At 34.1% G+C, this 25,972-nt stretch overlaps 1 protein-coding gene across 1 annotated transcript in view; it reads left to right on the forward strand.

Moving 5' to 3' along the window:
- FMN1 (formin 1) overlaps positions 1 to 10,228 on the forward strand; it is a 115,432-nt gene extending 105,204 nt beyond the window's left edge. Inside the window, exons 16-17 of the mRNA XM_042814592.1 lie at positions 8,293 to 8,377; positions 9,448 to 10,228. Coding sequence (XP_042670526.1) covers positions 8,293 to 8,377; positions 9,448 to 9,492 — 130 coding nt within the window. The 3' untranslated portion in view covers positions 9,493 to 10,228. The remainder of the gene's footprint in view (positions 1 to 8,292; positions 8,378 to 9,447) is intronic.
- The last annotated feature ends 15,744 nt before the right edge of the window (positions 10,229 to 25,972 follow it).

Consider the following 25,972-nt stretch of genomic DNA (forward strand, 5'->3'; position numbering starts at 1 on the left):
AAGATTATTCCCTCAGGGTGCGTAGGAAAATTCACCAAAGGCATGCTGTCCCCACAAAAAGATAAACACATATAATCTGATAAATTACACTTTTGTAACCCCTTCCAATTACTAGCTAGTAAAATGAAAGGGGAGCTGTGCTAATTTGTAACAGATTGCTTCTCTGTGCATTTTCATGTTGAACTAGCCTAAATGAGGCGATATTGCTGTCGCAGACAGTACAGACAAATAAAAGTGAATGCTTTTCCAGTTAATATACTGCACTTGCATCAAAGGGAAGCCCCAGAGATTCAGGCCACACTTAGCACTGTGTTGAAGCCCAACACTGAATTTACAGCACCACTTCTGACTCTTGGTGTCCTGCTGAGGACTTCAAACTACTTACCGCTGGATCTCACCGCAGTCAACTTATTTTATTAGTTAGAGTAAAAAAATAAAATATAAATCCTTCAATTATTTGCACACTTTTCTTAAAGAAGCTAAAAATCTTTTCCAAAGATATCTATACTATGAGTGAGTAAATGCCATGTTAATCATATCTCAATTCATTTGGAAAGACCTAAAAGGTAGTATTGTGATCATGCTTTGGAAAAGAATGGACTAATCACTTTAAGCACGAAATACAAACCCAGGTGTATATTCTGAAGTGATACAGATGTAAAGAAAAGATTTCCTAAAAGATCTTAGCACTTACACTTGCCTTTTTTGCTTTAAATCAGTGGGGATCTTTGAATCCTGTAAATAGATTTTTAAAGGACAAAATGGAGAAAATATAAATTCCTGATTGTCAGTCTAATGTACATTGTTTTACAGGTTTTAAACTCTTGAAAGTTGTAGGTGTTGGTATAATCTGTATAATAGTTAAATTGATTTTAGAAGCTGTGAACTGTGAACACTGTCAGAATCTTTTAATTCTTTTTCTCTAAGTCAATATTCAAATAGTTTTCCAAAATAAAAAACATGTAAAATTATTAGCCACTGAGAAGATTGCTCTAATCATCTAGGGATCGTATCATGGATAAACTTCAGGTCAGAGAAAAAATTCATCCAGAGCGTACATCTATTCCTTTGTACGTAGTTAGTGCTTTGCTGATGGGATACAGTGATCCCTTCAGAGCAATTGATTTAAGTTGTTGATTAATATAATGTTTGATTAATACATTAGAAATCTTAAAAAAAAAAAAAAAAAAAAAAAGAAAGAAAGAAAAAAAACCCTCAAAGTTTCTTAAAACCACGTTCAAGAAATCTTTGTTGAGTAAACTGCTGTATTCTGTGTTTTCTTGCTGGAATGAGATGAGAATTACTGTTTAATAATAATGTAAATAAAATGTAATAGTAAAAATAGATTGCAAATATTTCATCAGTTCCTTTAATACATATTTTTATTCTTATTCATGAATGTAAAGCAATGCCACTTGTTAGAATATTTCTTCAAAGTGCTTATTTCTGGATTATAGACTTTTTCAGAGTTTGATTTTTTTTAAAGTTTCATTAATCTCAAAAGAACAATTCGTTGTTGTTTACATTAAAAATCTAGGTGATTCATCAAGACTATGAGGTGCTGAAATGAGGATCTTTGTGTAATAAGTAAATTAGAATGACAGAAGAGCTGTTTTCATCATCCTAAATTGTTTTGTAATGTGCTACTGAAAAGAAGAACCTCATGAAATCAGTAAATTTAAATGATGGGAGAACTATTTCACTCATCTGAAAATGTCCTGTGAATTCCCGACCTTCTAAGGTTTTGTTTTACAAAGTGTGAGACTAATAGTTGATGAACTGATGCCCAAGAAATTTTGAAAGAAAGCTCATTCTGCACATTGGTAACTAAAAACCTCAGTATGACAGGAATGGACAGCTGTCTTCCATAACTGGCTAATTAATTTGATGCACTCTTTGTTTTGCATTTCTAGAGATGGTAATTAAAAAGAAAAAAAAAAAAAAGATCATGTTCATCAACAATGAGTTCTTTTGTTCTAAAAAAAATTTAAAGAGGAAAAATTGGTATCATAAGTCAGTATTTTCATTGTTGGGCTCTGAAACTGAGACATTGATATTCTTATGTAAACACTTTTACTATTACCTTACCCTTCAAATTTCAGGAGGAGCTGCAGAAGTATAAAATGTATCTAAATTAATCTAGTCATGTAGATACCTAAATATGGATTTGTTTACATTTATAGGGGAATGTCAATATTGGATTATGATTTCTCATTCATAAAGTATGGCTCAGAAAATTCTAAATTTAATTATAATATGCAGAATTATCAGTAATATGCCATGCCAAATACATTCTTAAAAATGTATTGCCTTAAAATTAATAGTAGTGAACTGGGTCAAAATATTTAAAGTGGAAAATTAAATTTTTATACTCAAAACGAGCTAGTTTGTGTTGCATAAGAGAAACTATAAAATCTCTGAATTTCTGGGAGAAAGGATATCCCCTGTAACAAAATGACAGCCTCAGCTGCGGGAGCCTGTTTTGTCTAACATCTACTTGTCTCCTAAATGTAACACAACTGTAGAAATCTAATTAGATTAATGCTTTTTCATGAAGTAAAGGAAACACTTTAACAGAGCTGCCTGGCACTTAACTCACCATGAAAATAAATCAGCTGCCTGCAAAATATTGTTGAATCGTTGTCTCTTTCCTGGACAAAATTTGAACACCATTAAAAACAAAACAAAACAAAACAAAACAAAAACAAAACAAAAAAAACCCCAAAAAACAAAAAACAAGACAGAATTACAAATAGGTAACAAACCTAGATAAATACAACAAATAAATGACTATAAAGATAAAATGAAGAAACTTTTTGATTGTGCATCCAGGTACATCAACTGCCTTTTTTTGCTTTCTTCTTATTATTTTTGAGATTTTGGGATGCTAACAAAACTGAAGTCCAGAACAAAGTTCTGCCCTTTTATACTGTGGCAAATTGCATATCTACAAGTCTCTTTTCCTTTTTTTAATTCAATTTTATTTTCAGTTAGAATGTCTATGCGTTCAGAATCAAAATAAATGTGTATTAATATGTGAATATCTGCCCATAAGTCCGTTAAAGCATTCAAGATCTATTGAAGTGTATTTTAACATAATATTCTAGTCAAGTCTGAGTATGAGGAAAAAATATAAGCATATATATTTAAAAAAAAAAAAACAAGTAGTTTGCAGTGATGAATAGAAAATCACAGAATGTAATCATATGCTTTGCAAAAGAAGTGTGATGAGGATTATCATGTTCTTATGCTTTACATATGAAGCAACCATATAGGAATGCAATTATTGCTGTTAATGTTTCTCACTGCTTCCACTACAAACATAAGATTGTAGCAACAGTGACCACAAGAAAGTCTATCATTTCTTTTAGATAGAATACACATACAAATTGCACAGCTAGGTAACAGAAATCAGAAAACAAAAAAGGTTTGTCTCAATGTCTAGAGAAGACACAGTCATTTGATAAACAGAAATACGTCTCATCTTAAAAATAGGGTGCTTCCTGCTTTTAGAAGGTCCCTTTTTTAATGCTTTTTTGTTCTTCAATGTTATCACTAGCACAAAACACATTGATGGTATCACCTTTATCTTGTGAAAAGAGCAATAGTGATTGTTTTTTTGGGGTGCACAAAAGCAATGAATCACAGGTTTAAAATGCTGAAGCTCTGAATGTAAGAGTGTGAGTAGCAATGGTGGTAGTTGTCTGAACAATAAAAAGGGCAGTGAAGGTGCCCAGTAAATTTTTGTTTACTCTAGTAAGCTGGAGTTGGCTATAGCTTTCTACCTCTTTCATTTTTGGTGCACATTATTGGTCTAACCATCAATTAAGCTAATCTGTGAGGCTCACTTGCACCTAACAACTGAAATTTGGCAGGAGCACTTGCCACAGAGGAAGCAGTTTTCAATATTGCAGTGAGCAATGAGGAAAAATAATCTTTAGTTCAAGACATTATAACAGTTTTCAAAGGCCAGATTTATTTTATAGCTTGACTTTAAATGTGAATTTCTCTCACTGTATCATATGTAGTATGTGATATATATGCTAAGCTGCTCAGAACCTAATGAAAAAGATACAGTAGAGAACTTAAAAGCATGAAGACTGAATGGGAAACAGTTGTTACATACCTCATTTAACACAATATCAAGTGAAATTAGCAAGTGACTGGCACAAGCCAAGTACAATTGCTTACGGTAGCCATACTTAATTGGTTGAATACCTTTCCACCAGATGTCCCAGGTGCCAAAAGTTTGCATTGTTTCTGAATGATGATGGTGCAAATCCATATTAGAATATGAAGAACTGTTCATAGAGAGTTTCCTGCTGGGAGAGCATTGTGGGGATTGCTACTGAATGCTTTGGCTGTCCTTAGATGTTCCTTAGTATCTAGTGGTATCCAGCTCAGCTGGACTGAAGCATATTTCTAGTCTAGGCTGATGTAGCTTTTTTGGGACTTACAGTTCTTTTCTTAAGCACCAGCTTTGATAAAGGCATAAAGTTATTTTTTTTCTTGTGACTACAGTGATAAAATTCATCACCTTCAAACAGATAATCAATAAATCCAGAAAAAAAGTAAAAGCAAACTAAGTGTATTAGCATTTTGAGATTTGGAGAGAAATTCCACTGATAACTACATCAGACAAACATAGAAAAATGTATATAAATGAATATTTATTCTATATACAATTTAAAGATTTGATAAATAATGATCAAGTTCTTTTTAGAAGACTTGACAGGAGGCTTGACTAGCCAATTCTATTGTACAATATAATGATAGAAGTGTTTCAAACTTCAAGGTCTTTTATAAGGCTATTGTGATGCTAAGCAAGGACTTTACCAAATAATTGTCTGTCTTCGCACACCAGTGAGACCTGAACATTCATGAGTAGCTTGCTCAGACGGGAGTTTTTGTATCCTAACTGCTTTCAAGTGCAGAATGAACCAGCTCACGCCTTCTGCTTGGCTGGGTGGGAAGCATGAGTGAACGTGGCAAGAGTTTATCTGCTGAGTACCTGGCTTACGATGAAAACTTTATTAAATGCAAGCATATATTCTAGCTGAATTTCTGTGTTGGAGTTATAAATTAAAAATAAAAATGATGCTTATATTTTTCGCTAATATGGTCCAATTTAAGAGGCATGACTTGGATCTCGTTTAGAGGGAAAGCCAACACCTGTCACATCGAGGCAGGAAAAAAGCAAATTATATTCCCTCTGATTATAGTAAAGATTCAAATACAATATTGGAGTCATGAGTCTCCCAATTAAAAATACGTTTCTTTGTTTACTTCATTCAGTTTTCTTTTCCATATTGTGTGATACTGTGCTATACTGCTCAGCATTGCAGTTGACATCGCATCTTCTTTATTCATCAGGATATATTGACCTCTTTTGCTCACCACTGAATGAGAATAATGTTTCTTTTGAACATAACCGTGTTGTGGTTGATCAGATTTCAAAGCTTAATTGACTTTCATTCCTTAAATCTTCTTTTTTCTCCACTGAAACACACTGACACCAGAACTATTGGTGTTTAATGTCTTGGTATGGTAAATAGACCTGAGCTGTGACATTCACTGATTAACGCTGCCCAAAACACAACGTGTGAGGAATATCTATTGCCTCCTCTGCTGAGATTATAAAACACGCAGGAAAAAGAAAAGCAGGCCTTCCCCGAGGTGACCCTGTCAGAAGTAAGTCTTTAGCTGTTTTCTGTAAAGACAAGCCATTGCTGTTTCCTCTGCAAAAAATATTTTTCCAAGTTTATAATTAGTCGTTCTTAGACTGCTCTGCCCCTTGAATTGTGCGGTCCCAAGCTTCTAAAAGTCATGGCTTTTTAGTTAGGCGAAGTCCCTAGAGACTGGAAAAAGGGAAACAGCACTCTCATTTTCAAGAAAGGGGGAAATGAAGACCCAGAGAACTGCAGGCCAGTGAGCCTGAAATAATGGAAAGGAACACACAAATTAATCTACCGCCACCAGGCAAATTTATGATTTTAAATTTGGATGGTTTTCATACTATTTTGTTTTTCTCATTTCAACAATAGTGCTTGCATGTACAGTAGCCAGTTCTAGCACCCTAACCATGTTTAACAAAGAAAAGAACTATTTATTAGGCAAGTTTACAGTGTGGATGCTTCAGTGATGTAATTACTGAGCTAACCGCTTTGCCAATAATTGACTTTAAAAAATCCCAGGAAATTATATTCATCTAAAATTATGTACTTAACTTTCTGTGAATTCCTCCTAATCTTATCAGTCATTTGTTGATAAAGTGATTTTTCCCTAAAAGAACAATGTGTTATTCATAATGTCTCTCTGAACCAAATATCGAACGATTCAGATAATTTTAGTGAGCTGGTTTATTTTTATTCCCTATTCTAAACTATTCATTCCATGTAAAAAATTCCAGATTTCTTGAATATAGTGCAAATATAGAATAAAACACAGAGTTACAACTAAATCAGCAACACGAATAATTTTCTTTTCAAGACCAAGAATGTATAATCTCTAGAATTCACCTTTCAGTTGAAAATGTGGACTCAAAACATTTAAAAGCAGCTCAGAAAACTGTCCTAGGACCAAAGAGAATGTGATAGGAAAGAAAACATGATTGAAACAGGTAAAAGTTTAGAAATTCATACCTCCATTTGATTGTGCTGAACGTGTTTACACACACCTAAAATGCATTATCATCTTTGCATAAACCTCTGCAGCTGTGAGGAATAGCATGCTGTTCAGTGGCTGCTGTCATCTATGAAAAAGAAGCAAAAATGTACTGATTAACAAAAAACTGTAAAAGAATGGAGTTGTATGTTACAGCTTAGTTGCTAGCTTGACACAGAGAAAGCTAGTTAAGTTTTAGCAAGGCTACAGATAAGTTTTAAAATGTATAGAATAGTAACTTCATCTTGGTGTATTTGAGATAGTACATGCAGCTAGGAATTACAACAAGGAATGTTATTTTCCAACACTGAATGTTGATAAACACAATGAGGAATTTATGAATGTGTTCTGTATTTTTAAAAAGATGTCCAGAATTGGGTATGCTGATAATGTTACAACAAGGAAATACACATCAGTAATTGCAGCTATAATCCACTTTCCTTTCTGCTTTTCTTCCAAAATTCCTCAAAAATTGAGCGTGTCAAAAGTGGTTTGAACTGGACGTGGTATTTTTTCATACTTTTTGACCGGCCATAACAATTATTTCTACTAGTGGAAAAAATTAAATAAGAGAAGAAAATACAATTTTTCAGTTCCTGAGTGCCAAGAAATGTGTTTATAGTAAAAGGCTGATCTTGTGTGTAGTAGTGAAAACTGGGTTGCTGAGTTTTTGCTTGTAAAAACTCACTTGCAATTTTTTTTCCCTCTGCATATTGCATATTGAGTTGTAAAGTAGGTGTCTGTAGCATCAGCATTTTAAAGGCAGATAGCTGGCCAGATCCTGTCTCCAGCAGACGGAGAATTTTGTTTCCTTTTTATCACTATTTAGCACATAATTTCCCCTGCCTTTTCCTCTGTCTGAAAGAGGAGAGTCAAGTCCTTTTCTCCTTTCCCTCTTGATAAAACTTCTGATTGTGTTCTTCTCAATAAATTCTCACAGAAACACAGGGTTTAGGATCTGCACTACAATAAGATCAAAAGGCAAGAATAGAAACAATGGAGTCAGATCTCCCCTTATCTCAGTAGTGCTTTTAGTAGACTGGTGTGTAGTTGTGCACAAGGCTGCCTTAACTATCTGTGCACAAGAACTTCTTCTGATTTGTATCTCTCTATCACCACATCAGTGAGATTGGCCTGTCAATTCCATGTAAAGCAACAAGGAAAACATTAAGATAAAAAATGGCAGATGCTTTCATTTCAAGATCTTCAGAGGAAATTAAGAGGATAACCAAGCAAATGTCTTGCTAAAATATTGTATCCTATATATATGAAAGATCTAGCCAGCTGGCTTGTGGATGTTTTGTTAAGTATCTTTTTGCCTTCCTACTGCAGCTGTTTTGGTTCCATACAATCCTGATCCTACAAGAAGGGAGAGATAGTTTGCCTGCATTATACACTGAAAATCTCATGCTTTTGCTTTTGCTTTTCTCTTCAGTAAAAATGCATTCTAATCTATTCTGGTACTTTATGAAGTGCCTTTGAATACTAATTAGTATTCTGTTTGGTCTTTTTTGTGTCTAAAAAGGTTGGTGATGGTACTTTTTACAGGTAAAATATATATTAAGCAGATCTAGAGCAGTTTGAATTTCTTTGAATCTAACAATGCCTTTTGTGTATATTTTGTTTCAGAATTAAAGTGGCTCAGCAATCAGTAAGCAAGTTAACTGCCGAGAAGAAAGTTGAAACAAAGAAAATCAATCCTACGGCTAGCCTGGTATGATTTCTTTCTCAGCATGACATTTAGAATATTTTTGTGACACTGTTCTTGTCATTCAGGATGATGGTGGGTTTTTGTTGTAAGCAGAGTTCTTAGTCAGTTTGAATGTAGCAGGTTATTATTCTTCCCAAAGGAAAATTGCAAAGCTTATGCCCTACAGTAGTCTAATAGTGAAGGTTAAAGCTTAATTTAGTTGTGCCTAAGTATGGCTCTGCTATTCTAGAGAACAAAACATAATTAGACCTTTTCTGGTTTCTTCCCCCTTGCTGCTAAGTCTCTTGTATTTTCTTTCATGCTATTTACTGCTCGCTGCACACATTTTAAAAATGAGAGAGTATCTTCTTTCTCTAAAACCTTTCAAAATGTTGTTTACTCTGTTGAATAGTGGTAGAAGGGTTCAAATCCTTATTTTGTCATTAGTGTTTCCCAGTTTCTTTTTTATAGGACATAGAGAGAGGAGTAATAATTTACACTGTAGACAAAACTGGTTTTTATCTTTGTGCAAGGCAAAGAATTTCTCAAACTGTGGGATGCAAGAGAATATGGGAGGGAAATATACATGAAGGAAGTCAGTTATTTCCATTCCCAACAGAGCATATCAGTTGCAGGATAGGCAGCAGAGATAAAAACTACTAAAATTGCTTGGGAAAGGGTCGTTAGACAACATAATCTACCTAATGCTAAATTGGAGTATTTATGTCAGCAAAAACCATTCTGGACAAAAGAAGGTATTAAACTGAGAAATGTATCTTGTTTACTCTCACTGCACTGATCTTTACAGAGCTGCTCATTCATCTGGCTATTTTTAAAGGCACACAGTATTTGACAAGTGTGTAGCTAAAGCAAGCTCAGCTTCGCTAAAGTAACTAGTGAACTCACTGTGAGCCTTCCTTGAGTGCTCCAGGAGTTTTTTGTTTGATTGTTTCTTTTTAATTAAGCAAAACTCTGATCTGCTGACTCATTTAGTACCTCTCAGTATTGTAGACAACATACTTAAGGCAACTTGAGAGCAGACAGAAAATTAGAGGAAAGAATGATAATAAAGTTCTTTCTATTTTTAACAACAGAAAGAGAGACTACGTCAAAAAGAAGCCAATGTGAATGCCAACTGAAAGGAGAAAGATGAAAATGATAGTGTGTCGTAATACCTTTCAAGACGCTTTATTATGCCTATGGCTCAGAGAGCACCTTATGTTTGTTATTGAATTCTGCTTTGCTGATCTATTCCAAGACAATCTACTAAATGTTTTTCAGTTCCTTCAAAGGAGTTTGTACATAAAGTAGAAGGAATTCTAAGAAAATTTTTTACATGGGAATTCAGAATGATTTTCTGTAGTTCTTCCTTACGTTGTAAGGAATCTAGTTGTTTATGGTTATTTAAAGGACTCTATGTGTAATGCAGTAAAATGAAAGAGTTTAAATGAAAAATTTGGATACAAGATTAGATAATGACTAAGAACTTGTAGGTTATTTACAGGGCTTTGTGTAGATTAGAGCAAATATGCTGTTTGGCTCACAAAGCACTGTTATACCATATTTTTTTGTTACTTCTGCAGTAACTGAGGTAAAATAGACTAACTGTAAGTAATATTACAGTGTCTGAGTACTGGATGCATCTTTCTATAACTGATTAATTGTAATTATAGATTTACTCTGTATTTTACTATAAATATTTTTATAGAGACCTCAACTTATGCCACACATTGAAATGAAAGCAATATTTTGCACATGGAAAGGAATAGCTTCAAATTCTTTATCTGTATGATCGATGGTGTAACTGATTCATTATTTTTTTGTTTGTTTTAACCTGTCCTATATTCTGAACTCCAAAAAAAAAAAAAAAAGAAAAAAGAGATTAAAAAGTATATTTTTATTTCAGTGTTTGTTGAAACTACCAGTTCCATAAAATAATGTTTTTACTCATCGTTATTAATTGAACTAAAATATGTTTCCATGAAGTTATATATTTGTCATTAAATCTTAATCTTTCAATTCTATTGAAAGCTTTCTTTTAAACAATGAATAAGTCACTCTAAAATGCCCGGTCTTGTCCTGCTATAATTTTATGAAGAATGTATCCAGCATAGAAATATCTATCTATGTCGATAAATAAATTTAATAAGTAAAACTTGAGGAAGAAATATGAGCTGTCATCCTGCGGCATTGTAATCATTGCTTGTAAAGTAGCAGAGCCTGAAAAAAATCTACCAAGTATCCACTGTTACTTGAAGATTCTTGGAAGGAAAAGTCCTGAAGCATGAGTTAATTTAATGTAAAAACAGGACAACAAACTGGAGAAAATGTTCTTCTGCTTGCTGACCATAAAGAGAAACTGCCTTCTTTATGATAATGATAACTGAAATGGTTTAGGAAGAGATATTAAATTAAAAAAAAAAATTGAAAAGAAAAAAAGATGGGAAGGCATTAGCCCTTTGACTTAATAGATGGAAAGTATGCCCATTAAACAAATTATTCATCACTAGAAATGAACACTTGTTAAAGAAGACAACAGTTGTGGAATTTACCTCCCATTCATGACTGTAGCTGGAAAACTTCATATACTGCAGGTTTCTTAAATGACTCTATCAGTCCTCAATAGACAAAAATAGGGGAAGCAAGGTTGTTCTGAATGTTTTGGAGTTTCTAGCTGCTACAAATATACCTGAGATGTGCTAGTGTCATTTTTATGGAAACAGTCAATAGCACACCAACAAAAATAAACTAAGTTTTAGCTCCGCTATTCCCACTGAAGAAAAATATACTCCAAAGATTTCAATTTTGTCTTCCACCAAGTAGGTGAAGTACATTTATTTCCATATTATCAGTGCTAACAGGAGCAATAACGCTTATAAAAACCAAAGAACTGCAAGCAAGGCAATTCTGATGATCTTTTAAGCAAATAACTATTGAGTTTTGCTATTGTTTTTTATCTGTCCCAAAGAGAATGTATATTGACATTTGGTTGATTGGGATTTTTTCATTGACACGTTTTATCCAATACCAATAAATAAGAGTAGTACTGTTTGTGAAATAAGGACTGATGTTGCAAATTCTTATTAAAAATATACTGTGGAAAGCATTTTTAAGTTCTTGAAATATCCTGTTTCAAAATCTCTCTCTGTGAAATTTCATTTTTCAGTTCAAAGTGATTTTTTCAGTTTGCAGAATTGAAAAATGTATATAAAAAGGGATTAAAATTAAAATTTTTGATGTAAAGTGTTCCTTGATTAGATGTATAATTCTTCTTTTTGTTTTCAGATTATAAATTTGCCAACATATTGAGAACACAGGCTATTGTTCAGAAATCTCCAAAATTTACACTGCACAGATATACTGTTTCTTCCTTATTCACATTTATACCAACTTCACTCTTAAAATAGAGATTTAGATTACAACTTCATTATCTATTAACAGTACTATTGATTTTACTGTTTTTAAGTGATGTAGAAAAAAGTACATCTAGACTATTTAATTAATTCTGTTACTGAAAATTTGGACATTTTTGTATGGAATTCATCAGCTAAATATCTGACTCACCCCCTAAATACCACACTGACACTAGTGCTGCCGAGAGGTGTCATCAGACTGTGACAAACAGTACATGTGCTGACCTCAACTAAACTATTGGTTTAATGAAGAGATATTAACAGATATTATGTATCTATGTAAGCTGTTAAATTATAACATATTTAGGGTCTACAGACGTAACAAACAGCCAACAAGACGACTCATCTTGACGTCAGCAAGTGTCACCAGAAATAATGTTTGAAACTTAAATTTAGATTGGTGCCTCATTTTACCCTCAGTTTTCTAGTTTAGAGGGGAAGAAAAAGAGGAGAGAAAGCAAAAGGATGAAAGTAAAGAGATGGAAGGGAACAGACGACTTGTACAAGGTACGTGATTACACTGCTGTCAAGGAAGTAAAAGAATGGAGTAAATAAAGCCAAGCAACCATAGCTACACAGTTACTATTTTTCAAAGCTACTTCATTTAAAATACTTGTATGCTATGAAGAATATATGTTTTTTACTCTCCTATTATTGCCAAGTTTCTCAAAATCTGTTAAGAAAAGCAGTATTAAAACCCTTTTTACTCAGTGGGTGCTTACTGCACGTAAAAATGGTATGTGTTGCTAATTTATAAACTGGATGATTAGGAAAAACTTAATTTAGATTAGTAACTCTCTAATCTGTGAAATGCTCTTTAACTTATTTACAACGTTATTGCTTACTGATAGTAAAATGAAAGACCTTTTAGCATTTGAGGTATTTTGTCAGTAAAAATTATATTTTCATGGTGTTCATATTAATTTATGAAAACTATCCACGTATTTTGCCATGACTCACGTGTTTTACCATGTGCTTTATTTTAGAATTGTAAGTTGTGTAGTTTGAATATAGTTTTTTTCAACAAAACAGAAACTGTAGTTTCTGTACATATGGAAAATGAAAGTACAGTGGAATACTCAGAAAGCAGAGAGAAAAATAATTAAGAGTCTTAAGCAGTTCTAGGAAGGATAAAGTTTACCTGGGATTTCAAACTTTCTGAATTGCTGAGGATATTCCTGCAACCAGATATTAACAGCCAGGGTATGTCTGACTAGTCTAATTGTTTTCTACATGAAACATGTACAGAATATTTTGCTTTCCATATGAGGCACAAATTCTCATTGTCCTGATTTCTAGTAAATGTATAGCAATTTCTTTGTTATCTTTCCTACTTGAGTGATATGAGACAGCAGAACGTTCTGTATTTAGTTATTTAGTGATGCTCTTTCTTCATTGCTTCAGGCCTATATCTTAAAAATGGATGCCTTAATCTTGTATGGGTGCAGAATTTCTGAAACACCCAAACAAATTCAAAATATTCATCTCATTACAGCATCAATGTGCTTTCAAAAATCCATCTCCCTAATCTGTGCTTAGGTAACAGGCTAAACTTATAGTGTTAGAAAAGTATATCTATCTAGGTTTTGCTCACTCTTGGCCTTGTCTGGATCTTGTTTAATTTTGATATGGATCTCACTTATTATTTATTCTTTTTCAAGTCCACCACAGTTTCTTAATTTTTTATAGTAGATACAGCCTGGAAAATTCTCTTTGGTATTTTTTCGTATGAAGGTAAGCCTATGTATATGCATGTAAGCATAAAGAATATAGAATGCCAAGATACAACTTAACTGTAGTCAATACATGGCTTTAAAAAGAGAAAATGTTAGGAAGTGGCTCCTAAAGCCAGCAAGAAAAAGAGTTCTGACAATTAAAAACAGATAAGAAATTAAAATTAGAAGTAAATTCCAAACTATTCCTAATGAGGCTAGTTAACCACTGAAAGTAGGTAGCAAAGGTAATTGTGGTTTCTCCATTCTCGGTGCTTCTCCATTCTTCTCTGATGCTTTCAAATTAGGATGGAACATTTTTGTGGAAAGTTTGTCTATCCAATACAACTTACTGGACTCAGTTCTGATGTTGTAAGTGTACTCTCATACCCATTGACTTACAAGCTCAGATAGTCCCTATTGACAGAAGAATCTAGAAGTATGTAAAAAGACGCAATAAATTTTTTTTTTTCTTATCTGTAATAAAGTTTTTATCCAAGCTAGAATAACTCTTGTTGTGATTTTAAATTTAAAAATACACCACAAATAGTGTGACATAGAACATTATGCAGTAAACTATTCTCAAATTATAGACATTTGTTTTTCAAATGATTAATATGTCTGTTGCATATTGTGGTAATTACAAGGTAGCAAACTTATATACTGCAGAATCCAATACTGTCTTAAGGATCCTCAAGCTAAGTCTGAGGGCAGTATTACTTTAGATTTCAACATGTGAAATCTGAGAATCACAGAAACCATAGTTCCTCAGCTTATGTCAACATTTTTGAGCACATGGGTGGGAATTTAACTTGGGTACAAGAAACGTTGTGCAAAATGTACACATGAAATTTATCTTTTTTTTTCCCCCACACTTAAGCTTGCACAATATCTTAGAGCGAACTGATGAGCTTCAACAGACAGTAAATTATTTTGAGCACTACCTCATGGAATTCAGGCTTTTCATCTGGAGCCTCTTTGTAAAATGTAAGTGCTGGGGATAAAAATGTGTTTGCACCACTTTCTTGGGAGGAGATTATCATGTGGTATAAGCTTTCCCATGAGGTAGAACAGTATTGGCCACCTTGTTTTGTTTCTGACTGCTTAGAATAAATTAAAGGCAGACTTTTTTTTTCATCAGGTGTTTTGGATTAATTTCATTTCACATTTTATACCTCAATTCAATTTTCAGCAATCTAATATTGAGGAATTATGAAGCCTCTTTATAGAATCCATTACTCTTTCTGCAGTAGGATCTGCTGTCAAAAGGTATTGGAGCTCTCAGAGCTTTTGGAGGATGGAGAAAGAAGCTGTTTGCCATTGGCCATCAACTCCTAAAACCATTGCTATTATGGCTTTATTTTGCAGTTCAATTCCCCAAATCAGGATTGTGTATATATTTTCAGAGGGAAAAGGGAACATAGCTGTAAAAGATTAAAGTAGAAGCTATCAGACTCTTTCAAAAAAGCAGTAACTTTGTATGATAGTAGTATGTAATCTTTAATTGATCAGTGTATATTTTAGAAATTTTGCATTCATATACAAATTTCTTTCTTCTGTGCCTATATTTCTGTTTTTGTTGCTCATATAATTTAATATGAACAGAATCACTTTTACTTTTCTATTGTGCTCTGACCTCTAAAAAAGGATTCATTAACAGAGGTGCCAACAGGCAGTTTCATTTCAGGTTTTCCAGTGTTGCCCTAACAGGAATCTTCATGTTTTTCAAGGGCTAGGAAGAATTTGGCTCCCACACCATCTGAGTTGTCAGCCTTGTCTGATCATAAACCAGTAGTCATAGCTTAGGGTAAATGATGTGCCAGATTCTATCACTACTGATGGCTATTCTTTTCAATACAATTACAAGTTCCCTGGGGCAAAATATAATCCTGAAGATGATGGGGTGTTTTTTTGTTTTTGTTTTTTTGTTTGTTTGTTTGTTTTCTGTAATTCCCATTAAATTCTAACCTGATAAACTCGAAGTCCTAAAGAGTATTGGCATGGTCTAAGATTTGTGTACTGTGTTGTCTCTGGCATACAGCATCCTTGTTAAGCTCCAGTGGCTTTTAGAAAGAGGAGCTGTGACATCTCTTCACTGATTGCAAGTCTTCCTTTAATCTTTTTTGGAATCTGAAGCAATTCTGTGTGTGTGTGTGTGTGTGTGTTTGTGTGTGCACCATGTGAATTACTCATTAAAAGACCCAAATGGTATATTTGCTCTCACCTGGAGAGATCAAGCTTGCAGTTCCAAATTTTTTGCTCTCATTTGGCATGCCATGTATATACATTCCATAGTAACTGGCCAAATGCTCATCCTGAGCAACCATCCATAGATAACACATTATAGAAATTGCATAACCGTGTAGAGATCAAAGAATATAGCGTTGTTTCCTGCTCCTTAAAGCATCTAGTTATCAAATGAACATATGTATTGTATGAATGGTACCTACTGCTTATTTCTTAGTATGTTGTAATTTAAGGAATGTATTGCCATTAGCAGCTAATCACTATGCATGGGGTAAAAGCCATAGTTTTTTTGTAGTTTGTTGGTTGGTTGGTTTTTTACTTCAGTAGAGTAAGCTTTTTGTGATGTGAGTTTATTCTAGACTTCAGGGGGAAATTCACCAATTCATAACAAAGCAAAATAGAGCAAGATCATTTTTCCATACTTCTTTCAAATCTGACAGGAAGGTGGAGGAATAGAAGTGATTATTATTATTTTTTCCTTTCTGCATGAAAACAGTACTTCTGATTCCTTTTCATTTCAATTATTCATTTTGTGTTACAGTCTAGTGTATTCTAGAAAGACAGTGAAGAAATTAAAAGGTTCATATCTGAATTTCATTCCTTAAAGATTCCCTGTAATGTTCAAATTCAATAGACTGGCCTAATGAATTCCTGTCCTTTTCCCCGCTCACATTTTATTAAAGTTGTGCATTTACAAAACTAGCTGTTAAAGCTCCAAGAAAGTCTTACCTTTGGGTGAAGAGATCACTTATCTTCCAAACCACAGCAAAGACTTATTCAGCTTTCCTGAGCATGATTTGAATGTAATTCACCTAAAAAACTCAGTTTCAGAGGGTTAGATAATCAGCACAATGTATTTAAACATTTCTTACCTTACTATTTTACTCTGAGAAAGCCTGCTTCTTTGAGTTGGAGACAGAACTTGTGCATTTAATTATGTAATCAAGACTTTTGCTCTATTTGAGACCAAAAGTACACGTGACGTGAGAATTCTATCACAGTGACTGGCATTATGTTTTATAAATATTTTCCATCATATTTTCCTCAGAGCACAAGTCAAGTAAATAATTAATGTGCGTGATCAACAGGTCTATGTGCTACTGTAGCCTGAACAACAGTTTCATTTGCATATACTTGAAAAAGGAAGAGACTGGAGAGGATTTTCAGATGTCAAGTTCAGAAAAGATTTTGTCAAATGAATTGCATTCTTATCCTACTGCACCTGCTTTGAAATTTGCAAAGGAAAATAAAGCTCATGGACTATGTAAGATGAAATTTGATAAGGACTGTTTACAGAGACTGGGGAAATGTGCTGTTTCTTGTATAAGTCCTCAGCAAAGTTGTGAATGTCCAGCTGATGACCAGCTGTATGTATTTTTTGAAAATACATACTTATTGTGATGACAGTGTATTTCAGCTATATCAGACTTACTAACAAAAGCTGCCCTGTCCAAAAGAACTGCAAGCAAATCATAGGTACTGTGAGAGCAGAATGAGTAAAATTTTAATACCTTACAGGGCAACAGAAAAAGGCCACATTTATTTTAAAAACTAATTTCAGCACATTGGAATCATTCAGTGAGTCTTAGGCTTCTAAATGTTCCAATCTTTTTGAAAAGATTATTTAAAGTTTCATGGTTTGATTTTGAAAATACAGCCTGTCATTTCATACAGAATACCACTCAGCTAGTACTCTCTGAAGTACAAAGCTAGAAGCTTAGACATGTTCAAATGTTTTAGGAAGAAAAAATAGGGAAAGATTATTTTTGGAGGAATCAGAGTTGGCATCTAGAAAGTGTTTTTAGTAGGATTATAGTATGATTTTCAACTTCTTTTTAGTTATTTTGAGGGTTTTTTTTGTTTTCCTTTCCAATCGATTTGAGTTGAATAGTTGCACTGTTGAACATTATTGCTGTTGGTACTCTTCCCTCTCTTCTCTCTATTTGACTCAAAAACATCAAAATACAGGCTTCTTTGGCTCCTTAACATCTCTTTGAAGATATAGCAAAATGGCAAATTCTCTAGCAGTGCTATTAATATTCTGTATGTGCCCAGCAAGTTTCACAGGGATTAGTCTCTCGTGTCTGCATGTGATTTACTTTAATAAAATCATAGTTTTGCCCGTATGTTACATACACACTCAGCATTAATATATTTGCTGTCATTTGAATTAAGCTCAACTTTGCACTTTTCATCCCACAAAATGTACTGCAAAAATAACAGAGTAGTAGCATGGTTTAGTTTTTTATTTTCAGGAATTGAAGTCCTTTGAGTAGTTCTCAGCTAAACGTAACATAAATATCCAAGAATAAGTTAATAGATTAAGGTGCTTTTTTCCTTCTTCACTTTGTAATTGCGTATGTGTGTGTGTGTCTGTTTACTATGTAAATGAAAGTTTAATTTTCTCAAAAACAAAACGTGCACATGATTAACTTTGTAAAAGTTATTGTAATGGAATGGAGTATTTATTTTTAAACTAAGTTCTAGAGGAAACATTATCTGTAAATAAAAGACTATATTTTCCTCCTCGGTGTTTTCCTTCATCCTGTCAATTGTATTTAAAATTTGTATGTAAAACTTATTACTGAGGTACTGTAGGTTTCTCTGTTTAAATACCTCTGTCACAATAATGTTTTCTTTATTTACTCTACTGATCCAGTCAATATTGTACATTCTGTGCACTTGTTTAAAAGATTCATATTATTTTGGAGATCTGCAAAGAATTAAAATAAGTAAAATAAGTAATAAAATAATCTTTACAGATGTAAAGTTTTTGAAGTGCTTTTAATAAATATTTTGGGAGGTTGTGTCACAGACAATTTGCACACACTTCTGGGGATGTGGATTTCCTTTAGTTCTCATGCTACCTTTGGCAACTTTTACCATTTCTAAATACATAATATTGAAAAGCTCTTAAATGACTTTCAAGAATTCAAAGTATGGTGCCCACAAAAAATACGTGTTAAAATACTGTCACAAAGGAGGTATCTTTCATGTCTTCAGACACTAATACATAGGTTCTATTATCTAAGGAAAAAAAATCACAATGTAAATTACATTATCATTTTACCTGTCTTTTAATGTTACATGTACTACTCTATACTGATAGTCTAGGAAATCTTATTGTAGATCATTGCAGATATTTTTTCTACTTTCTCTACTGTTAGAATAGGAAACAGCACCAACTTAAGGATAAAATTATAGAGTAATTTACCCAGTACCTGAGCAACTGATCATTGAGGGAGTACAGAACTGGCAGCATCTTTGTCAGGATGCTAGGCAACTTTCTGAAAAGCCAAATACTTCAGCCATTTTGAGGGGGTTTTGGCATCACACATCAAAAGAGAAAAAGAAAAAGAAAAAAAGAAGGAGAGAAAATTATTTATTTTTAGATATTTTTGAGAACAGCATAGTGTTTAAAAATTGTTAGCCAATCAGAGGTTGGAGTGATCGTGTCAACAGATCGTACAAGATACTCTATGAGGGACCTTGAAAATCATTATAAAACTCAAGTTAAGAGAAGGAATCAGTGGAGATACTCAACAGATCTGTAGTGATATGATCAAACCAGTGTTTTTTGTTTGAAAAGATGCACTTCTCATCACAGAAGAGAATACTGTATTGAGAATTCAGACAAGAACACAAACAGTTATGTAAACTAATTGGAGATGCTAGATGGAAATAATCACCAAGATTTAGATATGAACCAAATGTGAAGAACTGTTTACAATTAGCTTTCTGTAGAAGAGAAGAGATACACATGTATTGGGAGAATATGAGAGATGCTTAAATGCATCCCTCTCAGCACAGTGCTGAGAATGTTAGAAATATATAGATAGACACTGAATAGTTAAAGCACATGTAACGAGTTAGATCACCCTAATTCAAATTAACTAAGCCAAAGCAATCCAATTTAGAGGGACACTTACTGTCTCTTCATTCTCTTTTTATTGTCTAGTTCATTTAATGTAGTAAAATGAGGTACTGTTGAAGAGACATTATGAGCATCTTAGCTTGGAATTCTACTGCTACACCAAGATGTCAAATGCCAGATTGTTCTTTATTCACATGACCTAGTGTTCATCAATAACCTAAATTTTACCCTCAGGTCTAAAAGAAGCGTAGGAATACAAATGCTCTTGAACTGTCAAGCTTTGTGGTATGTAGCATTTTTTCAATATCTGATGAGATCTAGCCAAAGAGCAGTATTTGCCATTGTGCTGTGTCTGTTATTCTGAGAAAGTACCACACAGTAAATACATCAGATAAAGTGAAGTTCCAAGAATAAACCTATATAATAGCATCAAAGCTGAGCATAAATGCTTCTCTTCTCAATATGGAAAGCTGTCATCAGATATAAAGCTTGTTTGTTATGTTGTAGAATTCTTCATTATTTGTTATTTATATATATATATTTATTTATATTTTATAGCTTTAAAGTTACTTAAAAGTGTTATTTCATAAATACAAAATGAAATTAGCCTGCTCTTAAAGGTTATAATACATATTGTCTGCTTTTAATTAATAGGCATATATTATTTACACAATTCAGTAATTTCAGAGAACCTCGTTGTATTGCAACCATTATTGTAAAACATGTCTTCCTTATATCCAATCTAAATCTCCCCTTGTTTCGTTTGAAACCATCTCCCATTGTCCCGTCACAACAGACCCCACTAAAGAGTCTGTTCCCTTTCTTCTTATAGACCCCTCAGACACTGAAAGGCAGCTCTCAGGTCTCCTGCCCAGAGCCTTCTCTTCTCCAGGCTGAAGAGCCCCAGCTCTCTCAGCCTGTCCTCACAGGGGAGGTGTTCCACCCCTGAGATCATTTTTGTGGCCCTCTTCTGGATGCACATAAGTTACTTACATAGAGATAATGCATCAGACACTCTGAAAGTAATGCTTCCTCTTTATTTCCATGGAAAATTCAACAGATACAAAGAGCACAATAATGCTATTTGATAGAGCAGATTCTCAGCTAAAAAACACTATTTTCAACAGTCACCACCATTACTGTGCATTTTCACCAGCAGTGAAAGAAAGCCTGCATACCACACTCTTAGAAATCTACATGGCTGTCCAGAACATGATTTATCTTTCATGTTGCTGACACCACTGCTGAAACACACTACCCACAACCTCACTGTGCTCACATCCACTGTTCAGTCTCCATCAACATCAGTGAATGTCAATGGATGCAATTGTTTCCAAGTGGAAGAATTCAATGCCACTGCTTTGCTTCATACGCACTTCCATGTCAGATGCCATTTGGTCAGACTGCCCTCTGCTGCTATCTGTCAAACTGCAGCAAAACTTAACAGAGTGCTGGTGGGAAGGTTCAGCCTCTACTGCCATACCACCAACATCCTCCTCTGACATTGTAAGCCAATATAATAATATAGGAGGCATTACTTTTGGAGCAACCCTGTAGGAAATTATACTACCAGTTGTTCTTGTGCAGGTAGTTCCTACGTGCTTCAATTAGGAATGTTTAAGTTTGGTCTTAGAATACCCTGTGTCTGCCTCTGAGAAAAACTAAAGCTTTGCAGATCGCAGCTGAAGACAGCCTCAGAAGAAATGAGTGGTGATTTGACTTTTACAACTTATTCTTTCTCAGTGAAACTTGTTTAAGCATGCTGGGCATTCATGAAAACCCTCTGCAACTCCTTAAAAAGAATGTGAGGGGTGAGTGAAGGATAATTTTTTCAATCACAATATGTTATAAGTCTACTTCTTTCTCTTTTTTTCCCTTTTACACTGTTCCCTTTTAGTATTTTATCTGGCTTTCTGTCTCCCTGTTTAAGAAATCCATGCTACATGAATATGCATTTGTCCATTTCCAACATCTGTTTGTTACTAATAATGAAGTATATTCAAACTGTAAATGCCAAGACTTCAAAGTATGATTAAAGCATTGGAAATGATTTATGAAATTGTCGCCATTAATAGATATGCAAATTTCTCAGCCAGATTATGGGTCAAACTTACAAGTATTTGTACCAGTGCTCAATTTTTTTTGTTTTTTTTTTAGACTCTACTAGTCACAGAGGCAAGGACATTGTATGATTCATAACTAATCAAAATAACGCCAGTAACACCAAGTATTGTACAATTATGTAAACTGCAAAGCAGTAGAATTTAAAGTTAATGACTTAATGAAAAGCTTGAGCCACGAATGGCCGTATGAAGTGAGCTTCAAAGATCCATATATGTGAGTTAAGGGAAACCTTTTAAAATGTTGGTTCTATTTTTCTATCTTTCATTTCCCTTATCAACCTTGAAAATGAGGCAAATATTGTTGGAGCGTTTTCTTTGCCTATCCTGCTTATAGAAACTATAGCAGTATTTTGTGCCATTTGTTGGTTATGCAGCAATCAGAAATGTGTTTTACCCTTTTTTTTTTTTTTTTTAATTTGAGAATCTTTGGTTTCCATTGAGGTATTGATGAAGGCTGGCAGTGCTACTTTTATATGGAACTCGAAGCAGTCACAGGCACCCTTTCTTCGTGAGATAGTACGATGCAAATGTTCAGGGGAGAGCATGCATTCATGATATGGGATAATAGGGTTTTAATTATCACAGTATGCTTTTAATTTTTGAGATGTATAAATTCCCTGTACATTATTCTTAGAGACTGAAGTTCAGTAATTTTAAAAATTTGAATTTTCTTAAGTTCTCTGAATTTAGAAGGAAAGCATGCCAAATGTATCCTCTGACTACAGAAATTAGTTACTAGTGTAAAGAGAAACAGAGAAAAGAGGTATTTCATCACATGAATTTTGCCCTTTTAGCCCGACTTAAAGTCATCATCAGTTCTCATACAATTTTTTTCCTCTTTGCTTTGATGATGTATTTCAAATGCAAAAACTACAATGGACCATTTTCATCAGATTCTGACCCACGTGCTTCTGAAGTCATCATCTTTACAGATTACATGTAATATCATATTTTTTTATATTTTCGCAATACCATAAGAATATGTCTTCTTTCTACTCATTTCTTTCTTCTCACACACCATGTCCTGATAACAAAAAGAATGTCCTGATATTTTATAAGAAATTTCCCATGTCTTTAGTCTTAAATATCTTCTAAAGTATCAAACCAAATCCATCTGCAGGTTTATTCTGAACAAATTGCATTATTGAAAAATGTGAAGAGAAATCAAAGTTTCCAGAAGCTGGGAAGAGAGTTAAGATTCATAAAAAGAGAATGGCTTGCATATGAGGCTAAAGATCCTATACAAAGCCAGAAAGAAAATCTGGATATTTTCCAAAATCAAGATTAACGTACATTCAAAACAAACTTGCATCACACTGTGATGCTAGCATGTTCTTTCCTTTAAACAGCATTGAACAGCTGAGAATCATTCACCTTACTTTAATGAATATTTTTTGAGGGAAAAGGGACAAAGAAAATATTAATCTTTAAGTAGTGTGAGCACAAGAAATTTGATACCAATCTGTCTTTTTTGCTCGTTGGGTTGTGTTGAGCAAATTCCCAAGACATCCTTCTGAAAATGTATCCTTTGGATTGAAAAGAAAAAAAAAAGAAAAAGAAGGGCAGAAGCACACCCTCTTGAATCCTACTGTTTTAGTTCCTTGCGTTAATCTTCTGGTTTGATTTTGGAATGTGCTGCTTGGTTCCCATGTGCATTGTTGTTGTAGTATTTACTTTGGAAGGAAAAGTGAGTATATGGTTCACGCTTTAACCTTTTCAGGCTTCCCCCTTACCAATTTGAACTGACACCACAGAAATTCTGAAAGGAAAGGCCACAGCCAAAATTAATCATAAACATTAGCCATAAAATATTACTCTTGACCCTATCAAGGGGCAGACCTCTAGGAATAACATCCTGCTCCTTAAGAAAATAACATCCCTCTCCAACTGAGAGGAGCAGACAGTCTCATCTATGCGTGACGGACATGTTGACCTGTGCCTCAGGGAGTAACATCCGATTTCAACTCAGAGGGTAATAAGCACTCCAGGTCTTACATTATAGATGTCCTTCCCCAAGCACAGCCCCATAGATAAGCTCTGGCATCTTCTACATTCTGCAAAAAACAAGTCCTGCTCAAGGTTGTGCTAAAAGGTTAGATTTTTATGCAAGGCCAAACAGACTAAGGCAGAAACTAGAAAAATTAGAACTGCCATCCCAGCTTCCAGTTTGTTTTGGTCAATAAGAAGCCCTGATGAAAGCCTACAGCCTGTTGCTCCTTTGTAGCACTCCACATGAACAAATTCCGGTTTTAGCTTATTCTTACAAGCACAGTCCACAGAAGCAATTTCCAAAGCTATCAGCCAATGTGCTGTTCAGTAGCAAACTAATCAAAGGCAAGCCTCAGAAATCTGAAAAATCCAGAACCAAAACATGGTGCTCAGTGCTAATTTTATTTACAAAAGAAATAACAGATCAAAGAACAACTTATTTTATTGGAAGTCACAGAAGATGAGACTTAGGTGCTTCAATTAAGCAAGAACTGCAACACTGAATGAAGCATTTTTTAAAGATTATCCAAAAAAATCTAGAAATAGAGCAATAAACCAGATTGCTTCCCAGGAGAAGTTGGTAGTATTGGCACAGATAGTGACAGATTTCAGCAGAAAGTTGTTGAACTTACAAGACGTACTGCACATACATTTCTGTTGTTGCATTTTCCCTGAATTCATTCTATTGCAAGGGCAAGAGGTATAGGTAGCACCTATACCCATGCTGCAGAGGACTCTCCTCAGCATAAAAATCCTTTCCACACATCACCTCACCAAGTGATTTTTTTCTTACTTTTTTCAATATATAAGACTCAGATGGAAACTGAGCAACTTGGTGGGACTAGCAAGTTAAGCAGAAAGAGAGCTGGAGAGAGAGTCAAGTAATGTTCCTAGATGTTGGAACACTCAATAAAGCAATGTAATTTTCATAGAAAATTAAAGGAAAAATTCCCTGATAACACTTGTTTTTCCCTATATTGGGCAAAAAGTAAGGTTTATCTTACCCACTGATGTTAGATAAAGAACAAACATTGAGCTTTTGCATTTAAATTAATATTGGTAAATGTAAAGCCTATCTGAGATCTCTCTGCCACACTGGCATGCAGATAAACTCCTAGGAAGTGAATATGACAGATTTGATAAAGATGGCAGTGCAATCTGCTCAGTAAAGAAGTTAAGGTGAGTAAATATTCCCATAGGAATTGATTTGTATTTGATTTGTTCTTGTGTAGTCTCAACAAATATCAATAAATATTAAACAGATAACAATAGAAAATAGATAATTTAGATAATAAATATCTAACAAATATAAGCTGTATCCTTCCCAGATGTCTTTTATGTGACTATGCAATACGTTTTCTCAAACTGAGCATACTCCTACTTTCACAGTAATGCCAATACATCACTCCTGTTATTAATAAGCTATTTATACACATTCTGACAGCAGACTAGACCTCATCTTTAAGATCAGTACCTGATGCACATATTTCTTTCCTCTTGCCCTCTGTTTCTTTCCACCATCCATCACGCTGACTCTTACTTCCTATCCTATCCTGTGAAATAGACACTACCTTCTTTTTTCACGACAGTAAAAACAGATCAAGGTGGCTCCATGTGTTGGTAAAGATAAATGTTGAGACTAAAATCTTTCCTTGTGGGGCTTCCATTAAGTTTCACAGGGTAGCATTTGCACACCTTTCAATTATGATGACAAAGGCTGGTGTTGCAAAAGGTTGTCGGAGTCTTATAACATCTTGCCTCTTTAAGAAAGCACTCCTCTTAATTGAAATCAAATGCCATTTAAACCTCTATGTTCTGTGTGACTTAGTTGTCCAGTCTTTTCTAATGGTACAGATGGTATAGCTTGCCTTAGAGAAGATTGACCAGAGGTACCATGGACTTAGCAAACAGTACTTCAGTGTACTTGTGATGAACAAAGACAGTAAACTGCATTAAAGACATTTTCATTCCGGGGATGAGACAAAGATGGTGAAGAAAAGATGAGAAGATACATCTGAATCTAAGGCAATTCTCCCTGGAGGAGATTTTTCATTTGCCCAGCTTCTCCCTTAGGGTAAGGAAACTGGAAGTCTTTTCACTTGTCAAGGTAATGTGATAAGAAGAGAATATTTATTATTATACATGGCTGTATAGTGTTTTGTTCCTGGTAATGAATGAAAATACTGGGTTCTAAATAATGGAAGTTCTCTTCTGTTTTATGAAGAATGTTGTTGTGAGAACTAAAATTTGTGATAGAGAAG

Source organism: Centrocercus urophasianus, unplaced genomic scaffold, assembly GCF_019232065.1.
Source record: "Centrocercus urophasianus isolate 14NV4802_14NV808 unplaced genomic scaffold, USGS_Curo_1.0 seq_14, whole genome shotgun sequence".
Lineage (NCBI taxonomy): Eukaryota > Metazoa > Chordata > Aves > Galliformes > Phasianidae > Centrocercus > Centrocercus urophasianus.